General features: G+C 38.5%; 1 protein-coding gene across 3 annotated transcripts in view; it reads right to left on the reverse strand.

Annotated features, from left to right (window-relative positions):
• MCCC1 (methylcrotonyl-CoA carboxylase subunit 1) overlaps positions 1 to 24987 on the reverse strand; it is a 62981-nt gene that overhangs the window by 22420 nt on the left and 15574 nt on the right. For all 3 annotated transcript variants that reach the window (XM_028491541.2, XM_024124369.3, XM_028491543.2), the window contains 6 exons: positions 21342 to 21463; positions 20780 to 20927; positions 20570 to 20691; positions 11626 to 11737; positions 9985 to 10066; positions 2236 to 2363 (listed from right to left, as the gene is read on the reverse strand). In XM_028491541.2, coding sequence (XP_028347342.1) covers positions 2236 to 2363; positions 9985 to 10066; positions 11626 to 11737; positions 20570 to 20691; positions 20780 to 20927; positions 21342 to 21463 — 714 coding nt within the window. The remainder of the gene's footprint in view (positions 1 to 2235; positions 2364 to 9984; positions 10067 to 11625; positions 11738 to 20569; positions 20692 to 20779; positions 20928 to 21341; positions 21464 to 24987) is intronic.

Raw genomic sequence — 24987 nt, forward strand, 5'->3', positions numbered from 1 at the left:
TTTGGCTCTTATATACTAATACAACAAATCTCTCTCTTCAACTAATATAACTTGGAAAAGGCTATTGGAGGGCACACTGTCACTCTCTTCTCTCTCCCCTTAAGTTTTCCTCCAAGATGAGAAAATGACAAATTGAGATGGCAAAAGATACAGGGAAAAACTCTAACTTAGCAGCACACTGAACTAGACAGCTAAGTGTAAAACAAGCAAAGGTTTCATCTCTTTAAATCTGTAGATAAGAAAAATCAGGAACCACAACAGTGAAAATGAAAGGAAAATGGACTAAATTGAATAGCTTTATGCCATGGTGTTTGGAACCAAAGTCTCTGCAGCCGTATTGCCTGGGTTCAAATTCTGTCTCTATACTTATTCTGTTCTGGGCATACTCATATTCTGGGTAAGTTTCTGTAACCTCTTAATGTTTCAGAGAAAAATGCCTGGCATAAAGTAAGCACTATGTTAAGTGTTAGCTATTATCATTTCAGTCTTATCCTTTATAATAAAATACTCTTTAATGTTCTAATAAAGAATTCTATTAAAAAAAAAAAGAATTCTATTTGTTTTAGTATAAAAAAGGAAAAGAATGACCATATGTCCGTATTCTAAGATGTGATCTTATTGCTGACTATATAGCGCAATTTCAACCTGGCTATCTTTGCCTATCTGTTTTCCTCTGAAGTTGGCTTCTATCTGGGCCCAGAAGAGACTGACCCAACCATGCCTCTGGGTACTTAGAAATTTGTACCATCTGAGTTCTCTGGGGCTTAGACATTGACTCTTTGGAAGCCCTGGACCTTGGATATTTCACCAGCCTCTCCTGAAACCACTAACCATCTGAACCTGCAGCCTGGGGGCTCACATCACTGCACCCTTGTTCTAGGAAGCTGGTGACTCCAGAGACAGGTCCTGGAGCTTGAACTCTTGCCTCACCACATGGAGAGACCCCTTGTTTGGAAGCCAGACTCCAAAGTACCTTGAACACTGTAAACAAGGTCTAATGGCATCCCTAAGTTCTAGAAACCCTCCCCAGATGATAAAAGCCTATTCCTCTTCCTAAAGCTCTTACAGTTTCTTGACTTGCAGAAATAAATGTCTGCTGGTCCCCCTAATGTCCAAAAGCTTTCTCCTCTTTAATCCTTGGAAACCCTTTATCCTTCATGATTTCAAAATTCTGGACTCTCGTCGTTACCGCTTCAGAAAAAAATATTCTTTCCCTTGAATTCTGGAAACATAAGCACTCTTTCCAAAAGTTTCTAAACCCGCTACAGTTTTCCTGACACTAACACTTACTAGCCTGATGTGCTTGGTTTTCATTAGCTCCCAATGCCCAGAAGGCCCAGAAAAATCTTATGGGTCAATTAAAACCACCAATCATCCCCAAGGAACCAGCAAAAGGAACGTTATATTATTGTCCACAGAAGTTCTGCAAAGACAAAATAATCAAGACTTTAGCATCACAACGTGGAAAAAATAATTTCGTTTCAGGATATATAAAGAACCAAGAATCCTACAGAGATCAAGAATATTCATACTACTTAAAAACATTTTTTATATTAAACAACAGGTTGTGAAAATCTACTGTTTTCAATAAAGAGAACAAAACAGACTAAGTTATTATCATTAATATTTGAAGGAATAAGTTTGTAGAACTCAGATTCAGGCCAGTAAAGAACAGCTGTAGACTTAAGACTTCAGTAGAATTCAGTAGATGTGTCAAAGAAATGTTAAAGTGCTTTAAAATTTTCTAAACATTTACTCTGAATGGCTACATTTATCCCTTCATGGGCCATCAACAGTCTGTCAGCACTTGCACGTGGACCCCTCTGTTAATGTAGACCCTTCCCTTGGCTCTTCATTCCCATCTTTTCCTTAGCTTATTTCACCTTGGCTAGCATCTGTCCTGCCTCTAAAATCTCATGATGGCCTGGACCTGAATGATGTGGTCTCAGAGCACAAGGCTTTGTGTTGAGACAGTGTGGTCACAAGCAAGCCTCAGTGACAGCAGTTTGCCTGCTGGCTGCCCCATGTCTAAGGGGGAAAGATGGTAAGTGACAGATTAGGAATCTGAGTCCATAAAGTGCATCAAATGTAATGCCACCTTTAACCTCCCATTTTCCTATCCTCATGACAATCACTAAGAATTGAACCCTTGTCCAAAGCGATGCCTCCTTTTAAGAGGTTTTAAGAAGGGAATGTATTCTCGACACTGATTTTTAACAGAAAAATTACTCCCACCCTAAGCTGCCATTCCACCAAGTCAGTTCCTGTGATCATCTCAGTAACAGGATGTTCCACTTGCAGCCTTGTATTCATCTCCATGAAGTAGAAATTGTGCTTTGAGTCCATAATAAACTCCACGGTTCCTAAATATAAAATACAGTGGTCACATTTCAACAGTATATAATCAGTAGGAATCAAAATCTTTCTTGATAGATCATATCAAGTTTTACAGCTGCCTTCATTCAATGGTAAACATTTTGCATTTCATGAAGAAAACATATCATATTTTGCAGCAGCAAATGATTCTCAACCAAAATTACAGGGCCACATGAAATTTAACAATAGAAAAGTATATCTGGGGTTTCAAGCAAATGGTAAGCCCAAGTTATGAATCAGTCTCAGCTGTTGTAGCAGTTAGAACATGGTTGGACCATGTGTTACTGCTTCTGTGTACCAAGATCCCTGGAAACCTCACTGTGACATCCCATCACACTCTAACTCTGTGGAGAAAAACACAACATTTTTTTCTCCTGACTGTGCGCTTTGTAAGTGTCTTTAAAAGTCCTTTTGCTAGTGACCCATTGGGAGATTACTTAGTAACTAAACACTATGTTAATGTCTTATCTACTGACATTCTATTAAGTACTACACTTGCCCCAACTTTATTAAGGCATAATTCCAGACAGTAAAGTTTATCTATTTTAAATATAGTGTGCTGAGTTTCAGCAATTGAATACAGTCATATAACCACCACCACAAGGAAAATATAACATACTTCCATCATCCAAAACATTCCCTTGTTCCCTTTGCAGTCAGTCCCTTCCCCAGGCCCCAGCTCCAGGCAATCACTGGTCTGCTTTCTATCACAGTTTTTTTCTAAAATGTCATATAAATGAAATCATATAGTATACAGTCTTTTGTGTTTGAATTTTTTTCACTTAGCCTAAGGCTAATTCCATATAATTTAAAACTTGCTTTTCAAACTGTGGATCACAACCTATTAGTGGATTGTAAAAATTTAGTGAAGACTTCCCGTCTCTGGCCCAGCATGGAAGGAACTTAGAAGTTGCCATTCCATTCTGACAACAAGAAAAAGCTGAATAAGATGAAAAATCAACTCTTCTTAGATGCATCACAGACATGAGGTTACAAGGCAAACTGCTGCCCCCCAAATTAGAGAGACAGAAAGGTGAAAACAGAGATTCACAACTTATTGGAACAGAAACCCATGAGCAAAAACCTTTGTGGGAACAAGTACTGGAGAAGGAAAACCTGGACTGTAAATTGACAAATTGCTGGAGGCTCAGTGTGGACAGTTCCAAGAGTTAAAAACCCCAGGGGGGACCAAGTTATAGGGAGCTCCCAACACTTTTATAAGTTTTACCTCCAGAAGCTCTACCAGGTCCTCACAGTGAACACTGGAGAAAAAAACCCCTTGAGTTTCTAGCAGTGGGAGGGGAAAACGAACCATATGAAGTATGCCAGAGTTCTGTTCTTCTGAACAAGATCTGTCCTTAAGAGAAACTATTTTATTAGAGCGTAAACTATTGGGATTTTATCAGGGCCTAATTAATGTAATTGAGGGAAGAGAAATATACAACTCCAGCCATTCTGTCCCACATAAGGGAATAAATAAAAAACAAATAAACAAAAACCAACTGAAAAACACTGATGAAGTTCACAGTTCAGAGCGCAAGCTCACCAAAAGACTTAGACTGAATCACAGGTCTATAGAACATTTCACCTTCCCTGTACCTAACCACTACACTACTAAAGACCTATTTACCATAGTTCCTTTTACCTGGTACATCAACGTCTGGCTATCAAGAACAAATTATATGGCATCCTAAGAGGCAAAAAACACAGTTTAGAGAGACTGAAAAAGCATCGTAACCAGACTCAGATATGATAGAATTATAATTATCTGATAGAATTATCAGAACAAGAACTTAAAAACCCTTTAATTAATATGTTAAGGGTTTTAATGGAAAAAGTACACAACATGTAAGAACACTTAAATATAAGTAGACATGGAAATTTTAAGAAAGAAAGAAAAAAATTCTAAAGATCAAACATACCATAAGAGAAATGAAGAATGCCTTTGATGGACTTATCAGTAGATTGCACACAGCCAAGGAAAGAATCTCTGAGCTTGAGGATATGACAACAGAAACTTCCAAAATTAAAATCAAAGAGAAAAAAGACTGAAAACAACAGAACAGAATATCCAAGAACTGTGGAGAACTAGAAAAGGTGTAACATATGCATAATGGGAATACCATAAGATAAGTAAAGAAAGGAACAAAAGCAGTATCTGAAGCAATAATGACTAAAAATTAATGTTGGACACTGAATCACTGATCCAGGGAGGTCAGAGAACACAAAGCAGGATAAATGCCAGAAAAACTACACCTACAATATCATTTTCAAAGTACAGAAAATCAAAAATCCTGAAAGAACCCAAGGAAAAAAAACACACCTTACTTATAAAGGAGAAAAGATAAGAATTACATCTGACTTCTCCTCAGAAACCATGCAACCAAGAACAGCAGAGTGAACTATTTAAAGTGTTGTCTAAAAAAATCATCAAGGGCTTCCCTGGTGGCACAGTGGTTAAGAATCCACCTGCCAATGCAGGGCACACAGGTTTGAGCCCTGGTCCGAGAAGATCCCACATGCCGCGGAGCAACTAAGCCCATGTGCCACAATTATTGAGCCTGCACTCTAGAGCCCGCAAGCCACAACTACTGAAGCCTGCGTGCTTAGAGCCCGTGCTCCGCAATGAGAAGCCACCACAGTGAGAAGCCCACGCACCGCAACGAAGAATAGCCTCCACTCGCCACAACTAGAGAAAGCCCATGTGCAGCAACGAAGACCCAATGCAGCCAAAAATAAATAAATAATTTTCAAAAATCTATAAAGAAAGTCAGCCAAGTATAAAAAAAAAACCATCAACCTAGAATTCTGTACCTTGTTAAGTTATCCTTCCAAAGTGAAGGAGAAATAAAGATTATCTTAGATAAACAAAAATTGAGAGAATTTATCGGCAGTAGACTTGCCCTGCAAGAAATGTTAAAAGAAGTTCTTCATAGAAAAGGAAATGAAATAGGGTCAATAATCCAAGACGTAACAATCTTTAATGTTTACGCATCTGAAAACAGGGTGTCAAAATACATCAGGTAAAAACTGAGAACTGCAAGAATAAATAGATGAATCCACTAATCAATTGGAGACTTTAATACCCCCTATTAGAAATGGATAAACCCAGCAGCCAGAATATTAGCAAGGACATAGATGAACTCAATAGCACAGTCAATAAAATGGAATAATTGACACCTATAGACTAATTCATCCAACAACAGCAGATTACATATTGTCATACTTGCATGGAACAATCACCATGACAGACCACATTCAGGGCCATAAAAAAAGACCTTAACAAATTTAAAAGAATAGATAACATATAATGTCTGCTCTCAGACCACAATTAAACTAAAAATCAATAAATTGAACTAGAAATCATAACAGAAAGATAGCTGGAAAAAAATCCCCAAATACTTGCAGATTAAACAACACACTACTAAATAACACATGTGTCAAAGAAGAAATCTCAAAAGAAATCTAAAAATTGTTTAAACTAGATGAAAATGAGGATACAACTTTTCAAAATTTGTGAGATGCACAGAAAGCAGTACTTAGATGGCAAATTATAGCATTGAATGCATATATTTGAAGAGAAGAAAGATCTAAAATTAATCTAAGCTTCCATTTTAGGAAACTAAAAAAGGAAAAGCAAATTAATTCCAAGGTAAATAGAAGAAAAGAAATAATAGAGTAGAAATTCATGAAACTGAAGACAGAAAATAGAAAAAAACTCAACAAAACCAAAAGCTGGTTCTTTGAAAAGATCAATAAAAGTGATAAGCCTCTAGACAGGCTATCTAAGATAAAAAGAGGACAGAAATTACTAATATCAGACATGAAGGAAGGAACATCACTACAGACCTTATGAACATTAAAAGGATAATAAAGGAATATTACTAACAACATTATGCTCACAAATTTAATAACCTAGATGAAATGGGCCAATTCCTTGAAAGACCCAATCTGCCAAAACTCACACAAGCAAAAAACAGACAATTTAAATAGGCCTATATCTATTAAAGAAATTGAAACAATCATTAATAACCTTCAAAACAGAAAGCAGCAGGCCCAGATTGGTTCACTGGTAAATTCTACCAACACCGAAGGCAGAATTTATACCAATTTTCTACAATCTCTTCCAGAAGACAGAACTTTTCCTAACTCATTCTATGAGGCCAGCATTACCTTAATACCAAAACCAAAGACGTTACAAGAAAACTACAGGTCAATATCTCTTAAGAACACTGATGAAGTAATCCTCAAGAAAATATTAGCAAATTAAATCCAACAATGTATAAAAATCCCACGATGACCAGGTAGGATTTATCCCAGGTATGCAAGGCTGGTTCAACATTAGAAAATCAATTAATGTAATCTATCACATCAATAGGCTAAAGAAAAACCATGTGATCATATCAATAAATGCAAAAAAAGCATTTGATGAAATCTAGTACCCAATTATAATAAAAACTCTCAACAAACTAGGAACAGAGGGGAACTTCCTCAATTTGATAAAGAAGATTTACAAAAACCTACAGCTACCATCATACTTAATGGTGAGAAACTAGAAGCCTTCCCACTAAGATCAGAAATAAGGCAAGGATGTCCACTCTCACCACTCCTTTTCAACATCATACCAGAAGTCCTATCTAATACAGTGAGACAAGAAAAGGAAATAAATGGTATATACATTGGGAAAGAAGAAATAAAACTGACTGTTCACAGATGACTTGATCATCTTTATAAAAAATTCAAAAAAGTTGACAAAAAAACCTCCTGGAACTAATAAGTGACCATATCATAGTTGCAGGATACAAGGTTAATATACAAAAGTCAATTGTTTTCCGACATACCAGCAAACAAGTTGAATTTGAAATTAAAAACACAATACTATTTACATTAGCACCCTCCCCCATGAAATAGGTATAAATCTAACAGAATATGTATAAGATCTATATGAGGAAACTATAAAATTCTGGTAAAAGAAGTCAAAGAAGAATTAAATAAATGGAGAAATATTCCATGTTCATGGGTAGGAACACTCAACATTGTCAAGACGTCAGTTCTTCCCAACTTGTTATATAGAGTCAATGCAACCCCAATCAAAATCCCAGCAAGTTATTTTGTGGATATCAAAAAACTGATTCTAACGGTTATACGGAGAGGCAAGAGACCCGAATAACCAACTCAGTCTGACAAAATGACAAAATGGGAAGACTGACACTATCTGAACTCAAGACTTACTATAAAGCTACAGTAATCAAAACAGTGAAGTACTGGTGAGACAACAAATAGATCAGTGGAACAGAATAGACAGTCCAGAAATAGACCCACATAAATACAGACAAATGATCTTTGACAAAGGAGCAAAGGCAATACAATGGAGAAAAAACAGTCTTTTCAAGAAACGGTGCTGGAACAACTGGGCAACTACATGCGAAAAAAAAAAAAAAAAAAAAAAAAGAATCTCAACACAGACCTTACAAAAATTAACTCAAAATGGTTCAAAGACCTAAATGTAAAACACAAAACCATAAAACTCCTAGAAGACAACACAGGAAAAAACCTAGTTGACCTTGAGCATGGTGATGTCCTTTTAGATACAACAGCAAAGGCATGATCCATGAAAAAAATAATTGATAAACTGGACTTCACTAAAATTAAAAACTTCTGCTTGGTGAAAGACAATGTCAACAGAATGCAAAAACTAGCCACAGACTGAGAGAAAATATTTGCAAAAGGTACATCTGATGAAGGACTGTTATCTAATATATAAAGACCTCTTAAAGCTCAACAATAAGAAAGCAAACAACCCAATTAAAAAATGGGCAGGGCTTCCCTGGTGGTGCAGTGGTTGAGAATCCGCCTGCCAATGCAGGGGACATGGGTTGGAGCCCTGGTCTGGGAAGATCCCACATGCCACAGAGCAACTAGGCCCGTGAGCCACAACTACTGAGTCTGCGCATCTGGAGCCTGTGCTCCGCAACAAGAGAAGCCCGCGCACCGCGATGAAGAGTGGCCCCCGCTCGCCACAACTAGAGTAAGCTCTCGCACAGAAAGGAAGAACCAACACAGCCAAAAATAAATAAATAAATTAATTAATTAAAAAAAAAAAATGGGCAAAAGACCTGAAGAGACACCTCACCAAAGACATACAGATGGCAAGTAAGCATATGAGAAGATGCTCCATATCATATGTTATCAGGAAAATGCAAATTAAAACACTGAGATACCACTACATACGTATTAGAATAGCCATAATCTGGAACACTGACAATACCAAATGCTGGTGAGGATGTGGAGCAACAGGAACTCTCATACTCTGCTGGTGGAAATGCAAAATGGTACAGCCACTTTGGAACACTTTGGCAGTTTCTTACAAAACTAAGCATACTCTTACCATGTGATCCAGCAATCATACTTCTTGGTATTTACCCAAATGAATTGAAGCTGTCTACAGCTTCTTTGTCTACACAAAACCCTGTACACAGATGTTTATAGTAGCTTTATTTATAATTACCAAACTTGGATGTCCTTCAGTAGGTCAGAAGATAAGTAAACTGTGGTACATCCAGACAATGGAATATTATTCAACACTAAACAGAAATGAGCTATCAAGCCATGAAAAGATATGGAGAAAATTTAAATACATATTACTAAGTGAAAGAAGCCATCCTGAAGAGGCCACATACTGTATGATTCCAACTATGTAACATTTTAGAAAAGACAAAACTATAGAAGCAATAAAAAGATCAGTGGTTGTCAGGGGTTGGAGGCAGGGAGGAATGAAGAGCATATTTAGGGCACTGAGACTATTCTGTAAGATATTACAATGGTGGATACATGTTGGACACGTGTCATTATATATTTCTCCAAACTCATAGAATGTACAACATCAAGAGCGAACCCTAATGTAAACTATGGACTCTGGGTGATAATGATGTGTCCATATAGGTTCATCAGTTGTAACAAAAGCACTGCTCTGGTGCAGGATGTCGACAGTAGGGGAGGCTGTGTTAGGGGGAGACGGGGTGTGGGAACTCTTTGAACTTGCTGCTCAATTGTGCTGTGAACCTAAAACTGCTCTAAAACATTTAAGTTTACTAATTTTGAAAAATGCAAAAAAATCATTTTAGCGATTTTATTTCAAAATAGGATAGAAAATATCAAATAGCATTATACAGAATTAGGCTAAGTACTGTTAAGTGACTTTTTCCCCCCAATATACATATATATAAACATAACACATTTACATACTGGTTCTCAACATAAAATGTACTTCTTAATGTGGATATAGTCAAAAAAGTTTGAAAGCCAATGATTTCAAAGCTGTATGTTTCGTTTGCCTTTCAAAACACAAATGAGGGCTTCCCTGGTGGCGCAGTGGTTGAGAGTCCGCCTGCCGATGCAGGGGATACGGGTTTGTGCCCCGGTCCGGGAGGATCCCACATGCCGCCGAGCGGCTGGGCCCGTGAGCCATGGCCGCTGAGCCTGCGCGTCCGGAGCCTGTGCTCCGCAACGGGAGAAGCCACAACAGTGAGAGGCCCACATACCACAAAAAAAAAAAAAAACCACAAATGAATTTTCCTCCTCCTCTGTTAGAAGCCAATCTTGACATACCTGCGCCAACATAATTTACAGCTTTAGCAGCTCTGACTGCAGCTTCTCCGAGCTTTTTTCTTACTTCAGGTTTAATACCAGGCTATGAAAAAATATTTGAAATAAATTTCCATTAGTACTTTGTTCTACTAGAAGTTTCCATTAAGATTCAATAGTACATTTTTATGTATCAAATATTGCATTAAAGCGATAATAAGGATAAATATCTAATGTTATACATTTCATCATGAAATACTGTCTTATACCACAGTTCAACTGTCCCTATACCAAAGTTTAATGATTCTGTTAGTAATTTCCATGAATTGCAGATATTACTTAGCATAATGACTTATCTCTGTCCCTTGTACCTACAAAATATCTATCTTTTCTTTTCTTTTTTTTTGGCCGTGCTGTGCGTCTTGCAGGATCTTAGATCCCCAACCAGGGATGGATCCCAGGCCCACAACAGTGAAAGCACTTAGTCCTAACCACTGGACTGCCACAGAATTCCCCAAAATCACTTTCATGATCATATGTCCACTTAAAATTACATATATCAATACAAAAACTTTGAATAATCTCTATTTGTTTCAAGATGATAAAGCAATCTGGGTCATATGCCCAATAATTATCTTGGAATAATGGTAAACGTTGAGATTGCAAGTTAATAAGAAAGGTTCAGGGACTTCCCTGGCGGTCCAGTGGTTAAGATTTCGCATTTCCACTGCAGGGGGCGCAGGGAAATAAGATCCCGTGTGCTGTGTATGGCGTGGCCAAAAAAAAAAGGTTCATAAAATGTATACCAATAAGTAGGCAAAGCCTTTTAACATTGTTAAATGGTGCTCTACAGATTTTTATTTCAGCAATCACTGCTTGAAAATAAGGCTTTATTGAAATTATTGTTGACATTTACTTCAGACGGTATAATATACTCTGCAACAGAAATTAAATTTTGAATACAGTATGAGAATAACTAACTCCTTAATCAGAAACCTTAGATCTCTGACCTTTTAGAAATACATATTGAAAAAAACATGCATATAACTTTGGACAAGAGGCCTACGGCAGTAGCACATTCCAAAGAAATGTAAGTCTGAAAATAGGTAATCCTAGGAGTAGGCCTTGACCCGGGTGACAACCTGAGTCAATCAAGAGGTAGACTCAGATGTAAACAATTATAAGGGGGCAAAAGTGGCCAAATAAGAGCAAATCCAAATCTCTCCTCTATACAACATAACCTGTAAGTTGGGAAGATGATTAATATATTTTAGGAACATCTGAAACACCAGTTAAAAGAATGTTCTTCATAAAAAATACATTCAATTAACAAGACCATTACATTCCTCAAACACGCTAATTACAATTTAAAATCTGCATGGAAATGGTAGCTGTACACTGTAAGTCAGATACTACTTGGATCAGAGCAGATTTTCCCAGATACCATCCAGAAGGATCATGGTCTTAGTGTGCCCTCAGTATGGTAGCCCCAGAAAATCAATCCTTCCTCATCCCCAACACTGCAGTGAGGCTGTATTACTACTGGGGAATGGTTGTTCAGCAGGACTTTGGGGGAATACTAGCTTCACAGATTTCTAACCCAAAGGTCAGTGACGGAGATTTACAATATAGAGAAGTTGACAAATTTCTTTACAAGATCCTTACCCCTGGGGCCTCCTCAATGATCTTCTGATGTCTCCTCTGTACACTACAGTCTCTTTCAAACAAGTACACAGCATTGCCATGGTGGTCACCAAACACCTGGACTTCCACATGCCTATTTAAAAACCCAATGAGAAGTTTCCATTTGTAGGTTGAACATTCAAGAAAAAAAATTATATATATGAAATGAGTGAGAAATAAGAAAAGACAGAAAACACTGGAGACCATATTTATGACCTCACAGTAGAGGCAAGTCACAAGTACAAACTGCCAAGGAAAAGACTGATAAATCTGAATACATCAAAATTACAAGTTATAGTCACAATTCATGTATCCTCAAAAAGTCAATGAAAACATATTTTTATGATCAGGGGATTTTAAAAAAGCAACTCTGGGCTTCCCTGGTGGCGCAGCGGTTGAGAGTCCGCCTGCCTATGCAGGGGACGCGGGTTCGTGCCCCTGTCCGGGAAGATCCCACATGCCGCAGAGCGGCTAGGCCCGTGAGTCATGGCCTCTGAGCCTGCGCGTCCGGAGCCTGTGCTCCGCAATGGGAGAGGCCACAGCAGTGAGAGGCCCGCGTACCGCAAAAACAAAAAAAAAACAAAAAAAAACAAAAAAACAACTTACAGTCAGATTTTATAAACTAAGGCAGACTGGAAATTATAATGGCTCATTCATAGAAAGGTTAAGAAATAAATTTATATGGATCATTCATTTTTTAAGAATATACTAACATTAAATCATAAAAAACAAAATAAGGAACTTTAATGTTGAGTGTAAAATAGTAAAATTATCAGAAATCATATTAAGAGTAAATGCAGGACTTCCCTGGTGGTGCAGTGGTTAAGAATCCGCCTGCCAATGCAGGGGACATGGGTTCGAGTCCTGGTCCTGGAAGATCCCACATGCTGCAGAGCAACTAAGCCCGTGCGCCACAACTACTGAGCCCTCACGCCACAACTACTGAAGCCCGAGTGCCTAGAGCCCGTGCTCCGCAACAAGAGAAGCCACCACAATGAGAAGTCTGCTCACTGCAACTAGAGAAAAGCCCGTGTGCAGCAACGAAGACCCAACACAGCCAAAAAGAAATTAAATAAATAACTTTATTTTTTAAAAAAGAGAGAAAGAGTAAATGCACGTAACACTTAAGAAAATTAAGGGTAACACAGACCATTTGGTGAACATGAAAGCATTCTTCTCAGGAGATTCATTTTGATATGTTCACACTGTAGTTCACCTCACACATTCACCACCATAATACAGAAATGAGTGACCAGCAAACATTTTTTTCTGTTGAGTTTTTTAAATAAAAATTGTCAAACATAGAAGAAAATTTTTAAAAACCCAGAAAGTCTTATAAATGTACTATTTCATCACAGTGGCTCATTTCTCTTCCTTTCTGTTTACCTCCTGAAACACTTCATTAAACCACTTGGAAGAATTTTTTTTCTTGATATATCCTTTCTACTGAATGTTCCATTTAAAAATTTCCCAACTTGTCCAACATATTCTCTTGACAAAATAACAGGAGCTGATTTCTTCCTTTTGGATGTGCTTCCTTGATCTTTCCTCCTATTTTTATTTACCCTTAAGCTACTAACACCAAACACATTCTTGCTATTATTATTTTGAATAAACTTATCTATGAGATTAAGAATAAAAAAACCAAGAGATTTTATTTTGCCTTTGTTTATCCTTTCTCTATCGCTCTTCCTTTCTTTAAAGAGATCCAAGTTTCTGATCTGCATCATTTTCCTTCTCCCTGAAGAACTTAACCATTTCTTGCAAAGCAAGTCTACCAGTGACAAATTCCCTCAATTTTTGCTTGTCTGAGGAAGTCCTTATTTCTCCTTCAAGTGTGAAGGATAATTTCACTGGACACAGAATTTACAGGTTGATTTTTTTTCTTTCAACCCTTCATAAATATTTTACTCCACTCTATTCTTTTTTTTTCTTGAAAATATGCAGTGTTTATTTTAACAGTCCACTCTACTCTTAAGTCTGATGTATTTCTTTTTTCTTAAAATTTGTTCACGACCCACTATTCTTTTTTTTTTAACATCTTTATTGGAGTATAATTGCTTTACAGTGGTGTGTAGGTTTCTGCTGTACAACAAAGTGAATCAGCTGTACATATACATATATCCCCATATCTCCTCCCTCTTGCTTCTCTGTCCCACCCTCCCTATCCCACCGCTCTAGGTAGTCACAAAGCACTGAGCTGATCTCCCTGTGCTCTGTGGCTGCTTCCTACTAGCTATGTCTGATGTATTTCTTATCCTTGCTCCTCTATAGATAAGGTGTTTTTCCCTTGTAGCTTTTTTCAAGACTTTTTTTGTCTTTGGTTTCCTGCCGTTTTAATATGATTCAAAAAATTTTTGACATTTATCCTGCTTTTGGTATAGCCTGAACTTCCTGGTTCTATAATTTGGTGTATGTCATTAATTTTGGAAATATCTTGGCCATTATTACTTCAAATATTTCTCCTGCCTCTTTCTTTCTTCTCCTTGTAGTATTCAAATGATGCATATATTACACCTTTTAAAATTGTCCCACAATTCTCAGATATTATGTTCTGTTTGTTTGTTTTCATTATTTCTCTTTGCATTTCAATTTGGGAAGTTTCCACTAACATAAGTTCAAGGTCACTGTTTCTTTTCTCAGCTGTGTCCAGTCTACCCTGTCCATCAAATGCATTCCTCATTTCTGTTACAATGTTTTTTGATTCCTGGCATTTTCTTTTGATTTTTTTTCTTAGAGTTTCCATCTCTCTGCTTACATTACCCATATGTTCTTGCATGTCACCTACTGCTCCATTAGGGCCCTTAACATATTAGTTACTTTAAATTCTAAACCTGATAATTCCAAAATTTGTGTCATATTTCAGTCCAGTTCTGATGCTTGCTTTTTCGCTTCAGACCATGCTTTTCTTGTCTTTTAGCACGCCCTGTAATTTTTCTTGGTTAAATGCCAGGCATAATGTGTCACAGAACAGGAACTGAGATGAACAAAACTTTCATGTGAGATTTTATGTTAGCCTGGCTAGGAGGCAGGCTGTGTTTAATGTCGGCAGTAGCTACAGGTGCCAGAGGCTTCAGTTCCCTCTAGTGTCCTTGTTTTGTTTTTTCTCCTTTTGTCTTCGGGTTTCCCTAAGAACTCCTTAATCAGAGTCTGTGTCTTGCAGCTCTTTCGGTTGTAACCTGGTTATTATACAGGAGCCCTGGTGACATGGCAGTAGGGTGTGGGTGAGGGAAAGCGTTCTATAATCTTAGGATTAAATCTCAGTCTTTCAGTGGGTCTGTGTCCCTGTGTGCCTCAGAAGTGTTTCTTAGCTTTTTTTTTTTTTTCTTCCCTTATGTGAAACAGGAAGACTAGAGTTGGCTAACTGCCCTTCCCCCGGAACAGAAAAGGCTCTGGCAAAGTTTCCCTTAGAGTGCTGGCCTTTGGTAGGGAGAACAGACAGCTCTGGGCCTATTTCAGAATGGTTTCTTTTTTCCTCCTCCTGCCCAAAAATGTGAGGGAATTTTTCTTGGATTTTCACTTTGAGAACTTGGTGGTGTCCTTGGAGGAAAAACCTATGAAAATTTGGGGTTCCCCGTAACACTGGGCCCTCACCATCAAGCTAGTCCACACGCAGCCTCTAGTAATTTGTCAAAATTCCCATTTAAGTGTCCCTATCAGTTTATGGCTCCCGCAGCATCTGCTCCAGGTTAGCTGATCTTGGCTGTGATGTGCTGTCTTCACTTGCCTGCCCAGATTTCAGGGTGGTGGTTTGCCTTGTCGCCTCAGTTCTCTGATGGGTCTAAAATTCATTGATTTTTATTTTGTTCAGATTTTTACTTGCTTTTTGGGTGTGAGTAACAACTTCTATGCTCTTTGCATGTTGGAGCTGAGCTGTTTGTTTTTCAAATTCCAATTGTAAAACTTTACCACGTCCACTGACTCTCCCTTATCCTTTAGCTGCTTCAGGGAAGGAGGCACTAGAGCAGGAACTCTAGGTTCTGAAGTGAACATATGGGGGCCACACCAGGAGCACAACATAGCTCTTTTCTGACTTCTCAGAAGTTGGAAACACTTTTCCTTTGGTTGTTTACAAGGGAAGCTCATTGAGGATGTGTGTTCTGTTAGGATTTCTGCGGTTGTCAAATCACTCTTGTTACTTTTCTTTTTCTGATGATTCTTTTCTGTGTTGCTTTATCTAACTTAGAGATTCTGGAGCACAGTGTCTGAGAACCAAGAAGTACATCAAATCCCAGTCATTCCAATTCAGCCACTGCTGGGGTCTGGCTAGATAGACAGATGCAGCTGGTTTCTAGTAGGAATGCCTTGATATTTTCTAAGAGTTCTAAAGTTTTTATTTCCTATTCACAGTTTTTTTAATAGATTTTATTTATTTATTTATTTATTTATTTATTGGCTGCGTTGGGTCTTCGTTGCTGTGCATGGGCTTTTCTCTAGCTGCGGTGAGCAAGGGCTACCCTTCGTTGAGGTGCGTGGGCTTCTCACTGTGGTGGTTTGATAGACAGATGCAGCTGGTTTCTAGTAGGAATGCCTTGATATTTTCTAAGAGTTCTAAAGTTTTTATTTCCTATTCACAGTTTTTTTAATAGATTTTATTTATTTATTTATTTATTTATTTCTTGGCTGCGTTGGGTCTTCGTTGCTGTGCATGGGCTTTTCTCTAGCTGCGGTGAGCAAGGGCTACCCTTCGTTGAGGTGCGTGGGCTTCTCACTGTGGTGGTTTCTCTTGTTGAGGAGCACGGGCTCTAGGTGTGCGGGCTTCAGTAGTTGTGGCACGTGGGCTCAGTAGTTGTGGCTCGTGGGCTTAGTTGCTCTGTGGCATGCGGGATCTTCCCGGACCAGGGCTTGAACCCGTGTCTCATGCAATGGCAGGCAGATTCTTCACCACTGCGCCATCAGGGAAGCCCCATGGCATTGGCTTTGACAAATATTTGCCTCCTAGGAGCTTTATCAGTAAGATGAAGAGACGTGCAGTAGCCAGTCTTCCACTGGACAGAGCAGGAGTGGCCTGCGTGGCTGCCAGGGTTCAGCCCAGAAGAGACTCCACAACCCTCTGGAAACATCTCCCCCTCTCTCAACTGTCTTTAAAAACCTTCGCAAAACTTTCCCTCACCTGCTGTGTTACAAAGATCTAACTAAAATAGACCTCCCTATAGTTTCTACCCAAAGATTAAAAAAAAAAAAAAAAAAAGGCCCATTCCTTTTTCACATAAAAACAGTGCAATTGGGGCTTCCCTGGTGGCGCAGTGGTTGCGCGTCCGCCTGCCGATGCAGGGGAACCGGGTTCGCGCCCCGGTCTGGGAGGATCCCACATGCCGCGGAGCGGCTGGGCCCGTGGGCCATGGCCGTTTGGGCTTCACTTTCATTTTTGTAAAATGAGGACAATATTACTATCTGCCTCGTAAAATTATTGTTGGTATTGCTTGTATTAACTCATCCATCTAAAACCCTATGTCCAGGCCCAGGCATAATTACTGATGATCAATAATTATCAGTTGCTTGGGCTTCCCTGGTGGCGCAGTGGTTGCGCGTCCGCCTGCCGATGCAGGGGAACCGGGTTCGCGCCCCGGTCTGGGAGGATCCCACATGCCGCGGAGCGGCTGGGCCCGTGAGCCATGGCCGCTGGGCCTGCGCGTCCGGAGCCTGTGCTCCGCAACGGGAGAGGCCACAACAGAGGGAGGCCCGCATACCACAAAAGAAAAAAAACAAAAAACAGTGCAATTGAGAAATGCAAATCAAAACTACAATGAGGCATGACCTCACCCCGGTCAGAACGGCTATCATCAAAAAAATCCACAAACAGTAACTGCTAGAGAAGGTGTGGAGGAAAGAGAGCCCTCCCGCACTGTTGGTGGGAATGTAAACTGGCACAACCACTATGGAGAACAGCATGGAGGCTCCCTAAGAAGCTAAAAATACAGCTACCATACGATCCAGCAATCCCACTCTTGGGCATATATCCACAGAAAAACATGGTTCAAAAGGATACATGCACCCCAGTGTTCACTGTAGTGCTGTTTACAATAGCCAGGACATGGAAGCAACCCAAATGTCCATCAACAGACAAATGGACAAAGAAGATGCAGTACATTTATCAATGGAATATCACTCAGCCACCAAAAAGAACGAAACAATGCCATCTGCAGCAACATGGATGAAACCGGAGACCATCATACTAAGTGAAGTCAGACAGAGAAAGACAAACATCATATGATATGACTCATATGCAGAATCTGCTTGACCCAAAAGGCTGGGGAGGTGAAGCCTCTTAAGCAGGAGCCATTGTTTCCTTTCAAAGCAGGGGATGGAGGGATCTGCTGAGAACCGAGGGCCCTCACAACCCCTGGCCTCTGCTTCCTCTGTGGCTAACCCAGCCAGATTTCCTCATCTCATCTGTTCCTTTTCTCATCCAAAGTCACATGCAGGACCCATTACATAATTTATGGATCCACTGCAAAATGAAAATGCAGGGCCCCTTTTAAAATGTTATTAAGAATTTTAAGATGCCTCCACGGGGTATTAAACCAAATAAGGACCCTTCTGAGCTCAGGGCCCTGTGCAACTGCCCAGGTCACATGCCTGGGAAATGGGTCCTGGTCTCATGATTCATGTGTGTGTTAGGTCAGGAGCTGGATCTGAGTCTTCTGCTCATGAAGGTGCTATACAAGTTCAGTTACTGGAGGCCCTGGAGCAGCCAGACAGGCATCGGCAGGCAGACGTGACTCTCAGAACTGGTCGATACTTCACCTTCTGGCCCTGCTTCTCCATCTGTAACAGGGATCATGATACCCTCCCACATTTTTAATCCCTCTAGAATGTGCACTGAATATGAAGTGAGGAAGGAATCTGATTTCTTTTTAATTCTCTAAAATAGTACACTTTGAAGATTGTTACCTATCCCAACCTTTCAGATAAGCTCAACAGTTCTGATCAGATTTATTATATAATACATTTTGATTTCTACTTTTCTCAGTTATCAGCACCACCTTAACAATCTTCTGGTACTCCATTAACTCAAGAGATAATTATTTAGCAGAATATAAAATAGTGATTATCATGATATTGAAATGTTATTACTAGAAAACACAGAAGAGTAATATGTAGAAATGCTAATACTTATATTAGGAGAATGAGCTTATGACTGACTTTGTTATCCATCTCTTGTATTTTCCAAGTTTGTAATGTATTCATATTATTTATATATTTAAAAAAATATTACTGATGCCTATCATGAAGAAAATAATGCCAGGTAATATATATGGGAAAATAAAAAGAAAGAAACTACCAGGTCCTTGATTCCCAGGAGCTTCCCAGGTATTGAGAGTATAAATTACAATGCGAGGTAATATTTAGCTAACATTTCACAAGTAAAGAATCTACATCTTCAAAAATGTTGCAGGCATTGAGTTACAGTCACTGAAATACCTAGCTGATGTCTCCACGACAATTTTAACTCAAGAGTATGCCAATGTGGATAGTTAGCCTATCCTTTTCTGAAAGATACTGTGGAAAGGAACCTTCAATTTACCTTAGAACTTCCTCCATTTTTGCCTTATTTCCCACTAATAGGTGGCATACGTTGTGCTCTCCTAATCAACTGGCCTATTTTGAGACTGACTTTTTTGTTTTTTGTAACTATCACATTCTAAATGAATTTAATTACTGTGCCATGCTCAGGGACAGTTCTAAGTTTTGTAGGGCTTGAAACAAAAACAATTTGGGAGCCCACTTTAAGATGAGTACAAAATTTGGTACAGGATCTTCAAAGAGGTTCATGCAAGAGAAGGGCCTGAAGCTTTAGTTCATTACCTTCAAGGTAAATCTCTCTCTGGTCATGGTCCCCAAATGAATTTTTCTCTATAAAGTCACTTGACTTACAGGTTTATATATATGTGTGTGTGTGTGTGTGTGTGTGTGTGTGTGTGTGTGTGTGTGTGTGTGTGTCTGTATTTAACACAAAATCTATGAAATAAGAAGTTTTTATAATCAATATCTTATTTTAAGCAATACACATAAAAATAAAATTCCTGATAATAAAATAAATTAGAAAGCCACATAGTATCTGCTATAGTGGCACCCAGAGAAGCAGTTCGGTGTGGTCACTTAGAGTGTGAATTCTGGAGTTAAACTGCCTGGATTCAAATACCAGCTTCACCATTTCCCAGCTGGGAGACCTCAGGCAAGTCAGATGACCACTCTGTTGCTCAGTATTTTCACCTGAAAAATGGGAACAGGGTCCACCTAATGGGATTGTTGCAGGAATTAGACTAGAAATAGAAGGATAGCAAGATTATTACTTAGTATATGTAAAATACTTAGAACCTGGCACATGGTTAAGTGCAATATAAGGGTGACCTATTAGTATATTTGTTAACATATCACTTACAATTCAATTTGGCTAACTATTACCATCTTCTGAGCATCTCAAATGATGCTTTATCTGTAAGATAAAGCTTAGTTTCTTACAAGAATTTTTTTTTTATTTTGAAAAGACTCTAAATTCCATCAACAAGAAATGAATTGAGGACTTCCCTGGTGGCGCAGTGGTTAAGAATCTGCCTGCCAGTGCAGAGGACACGGGTTCGATCGCTGGTCCGGTAAGATCTCACATGCCGCAGAGCAACTACGCCCGTGCGCCACAACTACTGAGCCTGAGCTCTGGAGCCCACGAGCCACAACTACTGAGCCCACGAGCCACAACTACTGAGCCCACGTGCCACAACTACTGAAGCCCGGGCGCCTAGAGCCCGTGCTCTGCAACAAGAGAAGCCACTGCAATGAGAAGCCCGCGCACCACAACGAAGAGTAGCCCCCGCTCGCTGCAACTAGAGAAAGCCCACGCACAGCAACGCAGACCCAACGCAGCCTAAAATAAATAAATTAATTAATTTAAAAAATTTGAGTCAGAAAAAAAAGCTGAACCCACCTTGGTGTGTCCACAAACTTCTCAATTAGCATCGCATCATCATTGAAAGACTTCTTAGCTTCTCTCCGCGCTGATTCTAACTGCTCTTGAAATTCTTTTTCGGATCTAATGATCCTCATACCCTAAGATGGAAAGATAGTTACGACTACAACATAAGTAAAACAAATTAGACTAGCCCAAAATGGAAAACACGAGCATGCACAATCTTACTTTTCCTCCTCCACCACGGATGGCTTTAATCATGACGGGGTAACCGATTCTCCTAGCATGCTCTTTCAGGCATTGGTCTGATTGGTCCTCACCGTGATAACCTTCCACAACAGGCACTCCAGCAGCAGCCATGATGGATTTGGCTGTGCTTTAGAATAAAAAAACCAAGATGCCCCAAATCTATGAATTATTTCATACAAGAGAAACACACATACTTCCTAGTCTATAAAATACAATGGAACTTTAAAAATAAAACATTCCATAGGTAAAAGTACTATAGTCTGAGACAAATATTAATACAAATGTTAAAATATCTATTAGTTTTCTCAATCCAGTTTTCATGTGGTAGCTCATCCAACCTTGTTTTTAATCCCCCCAAACTGATTAACATATTGATTAGAAACACTAATTAGTTGAATATTTTCTGTAACTCACTGTAGTGGCAAATAAATAACTTTTGCCTATGATGACAAAAGGGTATAATTAACATGTCTATTATAGTTAAAACGAACCATTTCAATTAGTCTTCCTATGGCTGTATTTAAAAGGTATAAACTCATACCTCTTTATACCCATGTCTCTAATTGCTGATGAAGGAGGACCTATAAAAATAATTCCTTCTTGCTTACACAGTTCGGCAAATTCCATGTTTTCTGAGAGAAAACCATATCCCGGATGGATAGCCTAGAAAGGAGAAATGAAAGGATAAACCTTCTAGTGCTCCGCTGGCAGACTCTGATGCAGGTGATGGAATCTTCCTCTGGGGAGGCCTCTCCCTATACTGGTGATAGGTATACTATGGTCTCTATCAGAATATGTTTCTAAAGAGAGGTTTCTTTAGAACTTTAATACTAAAGTTCTAAAGCCTTACCCAAACCAGAAATATCTATATTTCTTTTCATTATGGTAATACACACATCAAATTTACCATTTTAACCACTGTTCAGTGTATAGTTCAGTGGCATTAAGTACATTCACAATGTTGTGCAACCATTACCATCATCCATCATCCCCCAAAGAAACTCTATACCTATTAAATAGTAATCCCCATTCCCTGATAACCTCTATTTTACTTTCCATCTCTATGAATCTGCCTATTCTCCATACCTGATAAAAGTGGAATCATACAATATTTGTCCATTTGTCTCTGGCTTATTTTATTCAGCATGATGTTTTTCAAGGTTGATCCATGTATCAGAATTTCCTTCCTTTTTATGGCTGAATAATGATCCACTGCAGGTATATTCCACATTTTGTTCATCCATTCATCTGTTGATGGACGTGTGGATTGTTTCCATCTTTTGGCTATTGTGAATAATGCCACTATGAACACTGGTGTTCAAATACCTGTTTGAGTTCCTGCTTTAAATTCTTTTAGGTATTGGGTTGGCCAAAAAGTGCCTTTGGTTTTTAAGTAAAAATAAAAGACACGTTTTTCATTTTCACCGTGAACTTCATTGAACAATGTATTCACCCTTTTGTTCCACTACCTTCTGCCATTTTTCAGACAACTTCATAACTCCATCTTCCCAAAACTTTTTATCTTTTTGAGCAAAGAACTGTTCCAGGTACCTTTTACAGTCTTCCAGGGAATTGAAATTTTTTCCATGAAGAGAATTTTGTAAAGACTAAAATAAATGGAAATCCGAAGGTGCGATGTCTGGTGAATATGGTGGATAAATCAGAACTTCCCAACCAAGCTGTAACAGTTTTTGCCTGGTCAACAAAGAAACATGCGGTCTTGCGTTATTCTGACGGAAGATTATGCGTTTTCTGTTGACTAATTCTGGACGCTTTTCATCTAGTGCTGCTTTTAGTTGGTCTAATTGGGAGCAGTACTTGTTGGAATTAATCGTTTGGTTTTCCAGAAGGAGCTCATAACAGAGGACTCCCTTCCAACCCCGCCATATATACAACATCATCTTCTTTGGATGAAGACCGGCCTTTGGTGTGGTTGGTGGTGGTTCATTTCACTTGCCCCATGATCTCTTCCGTTCCACATTATTGTACAGTATTCACTTTTCATCACCCGTCACAATTTGTTTTAAAAACTGAACATTTTTGTTACGTTTAGGTAGAGAATCACATGCGAAAATATGGTCAGGAAGGTTTTTTTTGCTTAACTTATGTGGAACCCAAACATCAAAGCGATTAACATAAACAAGCTGGTGCAAATGATTTTCAACACTTGATTAGGATATTTTGAGTATGTCGGCTGTCTCCTGCGTGGTATAATGTTGATTGTTCTCAATTAATGTCTCGATTTGAACGCTATCAACTAACTGGTCTACCCGACAGTGGAGCATCGTCCAGCGAGAAATCTCCAGCACAAAGTTTCGCAAACCACTTCTGACATGTTCGATCAGTCACAGCACCTTCTCCATACAATGCACAAATCTTTTTTTTCGTTTCAGTTGCGTTTTTACCTTTCTTGAAATAATAAAGCATAATATACCGAAAATGTTGCTTTTTTCTTTTTTAAATGCACGCTGATATGACAGCTGTCACATACAATCTAACAAAATTGTTTCAAATGAAGTTAAAGACAACTAAGTGCTACTAGAGCCACGTTACAGAAAAAACCGAATGACACTTTTGGCCAGCCCAATATATACGAAATGTCAAGTAATATCAGCAAGTAGGAGTAAAGGGCTTCAGAGTGGTAAGGAGAGTGGGCGGTTGTTTGCAGTGTCTCCATATAAAGCTGGCCTAGAACTGAAACCACGTACCCAAAAGCTGAAAAGAGCACCCTACCGTAATACTAACTCATTTAGCTTCAGGTCACTATCTGCCAATGTTACCTTTCCAGAAAAAAAGCTAAGAAGTAAATAAAAGTTCATAGAGTACTAAAGTCTATATATACTTCAGTGAAAGAGGACCCCCCTCATATTTTAACCTAATCACTTGCAACTTACTCAGAGTTTTAAGAAATTTATTTACTTGGCTTTCTAGGTCACAGAAGAGGAAAATCAGTAACTGAATGACAGCAAGACTGCTAAGAGAAACATGCTGGCAGTGAAAAGGGAGGAAACAGAGGAAAGCAAAAAGGCTTAAATGGTTTAGTGAGGAATAAGGCAACTCTCCAACTTCAATAGTTCTGAGGGCATTTTTGTTCTTTTAAAATAATAATTAAGTATGTTTAATTATAACCAAGAGAATGTAAAAATAAAAAGCTTATCCAACCCTATATCAAAATAGTTATGTCCAAAGAACATTTCAAAATAAAAGCAGTAAGCTTCAGATGTCTGGGAAACTCATGTGAATAGAAAAACCCACATCTTAGTGACAGCAAACAGCAAAATGCTAGATAGTGAATAAAATGCTAAATAATCACATTTTGATGTCAGCCTGGAGTTTTGCTCCTTTTAAACCAAAGTTTAATTTTAGTCATTTTTCATGAAATGTCAAATACTATTTATATTAGGCAAAGTAAAATAGGTCTACATCCCAGTCCTCCCTGGTTTTTTAACAGCTTTTTTAAAGGTATGCTTTACAATGCATAACATTCACTCATTTCCAGTTTGATGAATTTAGCAAATTTATACAACTGTGCTATAAGTGGACTATAAATATAATCCGGTTTTAGAACACTTCTACCAGAAGTTCCTATGTACCCATGTGCATAAATGATTAATCCTTGCTCACAAAACCAGGCAACTACTGACCTGCTTTTTCTCTCTATAATTTCGCCTCTTTTAGAAGTCTCACACAATGGAACCATATAGTCCGTAGCCTTATATGTATGGCTTCTTAAACTTAGCATAATTTTCTGTGGTTCACCCACAAACGAAAAATGAAATACTGATGCATGCCACAACATGGATGAATATAGCACATTTGTTTACAGATTGTATGGATATATCATATTTTGTTTTTTATTAATTTGGATTTTTCCCAGTTTGGGGCTATTATGAATAATGCTGTTATAAACATGCATGTACAAGTCTTCATTAATTTTTCTCAGCAATGTTTTTTAGTTTTCAGTACATAGGTCTTGAACTGCTTTTGCTAACTTTATTACTAAGTATTTGATTTTCTTTGATGTTATTACAAATGTAACTGTTTCCTTAATTTCATTTTCAAAGTATTGGTTGCTAGCCTCCCTTCTTTTGGAACAGATACTTAATTTGACAGAACCCTGATTAACTAGATAAATACTCTCCCTTCATAACTAAGAAGAAAAGCAGCTGTCTCCTTGCAAAAAATAA

This window comes from Physeter macrocephalus, chromosome 1 (assembly GCF_002837175.3).
Source record: "Physeter macrocephalus isolate SW-GA chromosome 1, ASM283717v5, whole genome shotgun sequence".
In the NCBI taxonomy this organism is placed as follows: Eukaryota; Metazoa; Chordata; class Mammalia; order Artiodactyla; family Physeteridae; genus Physeter; species Physeter macrocephalus.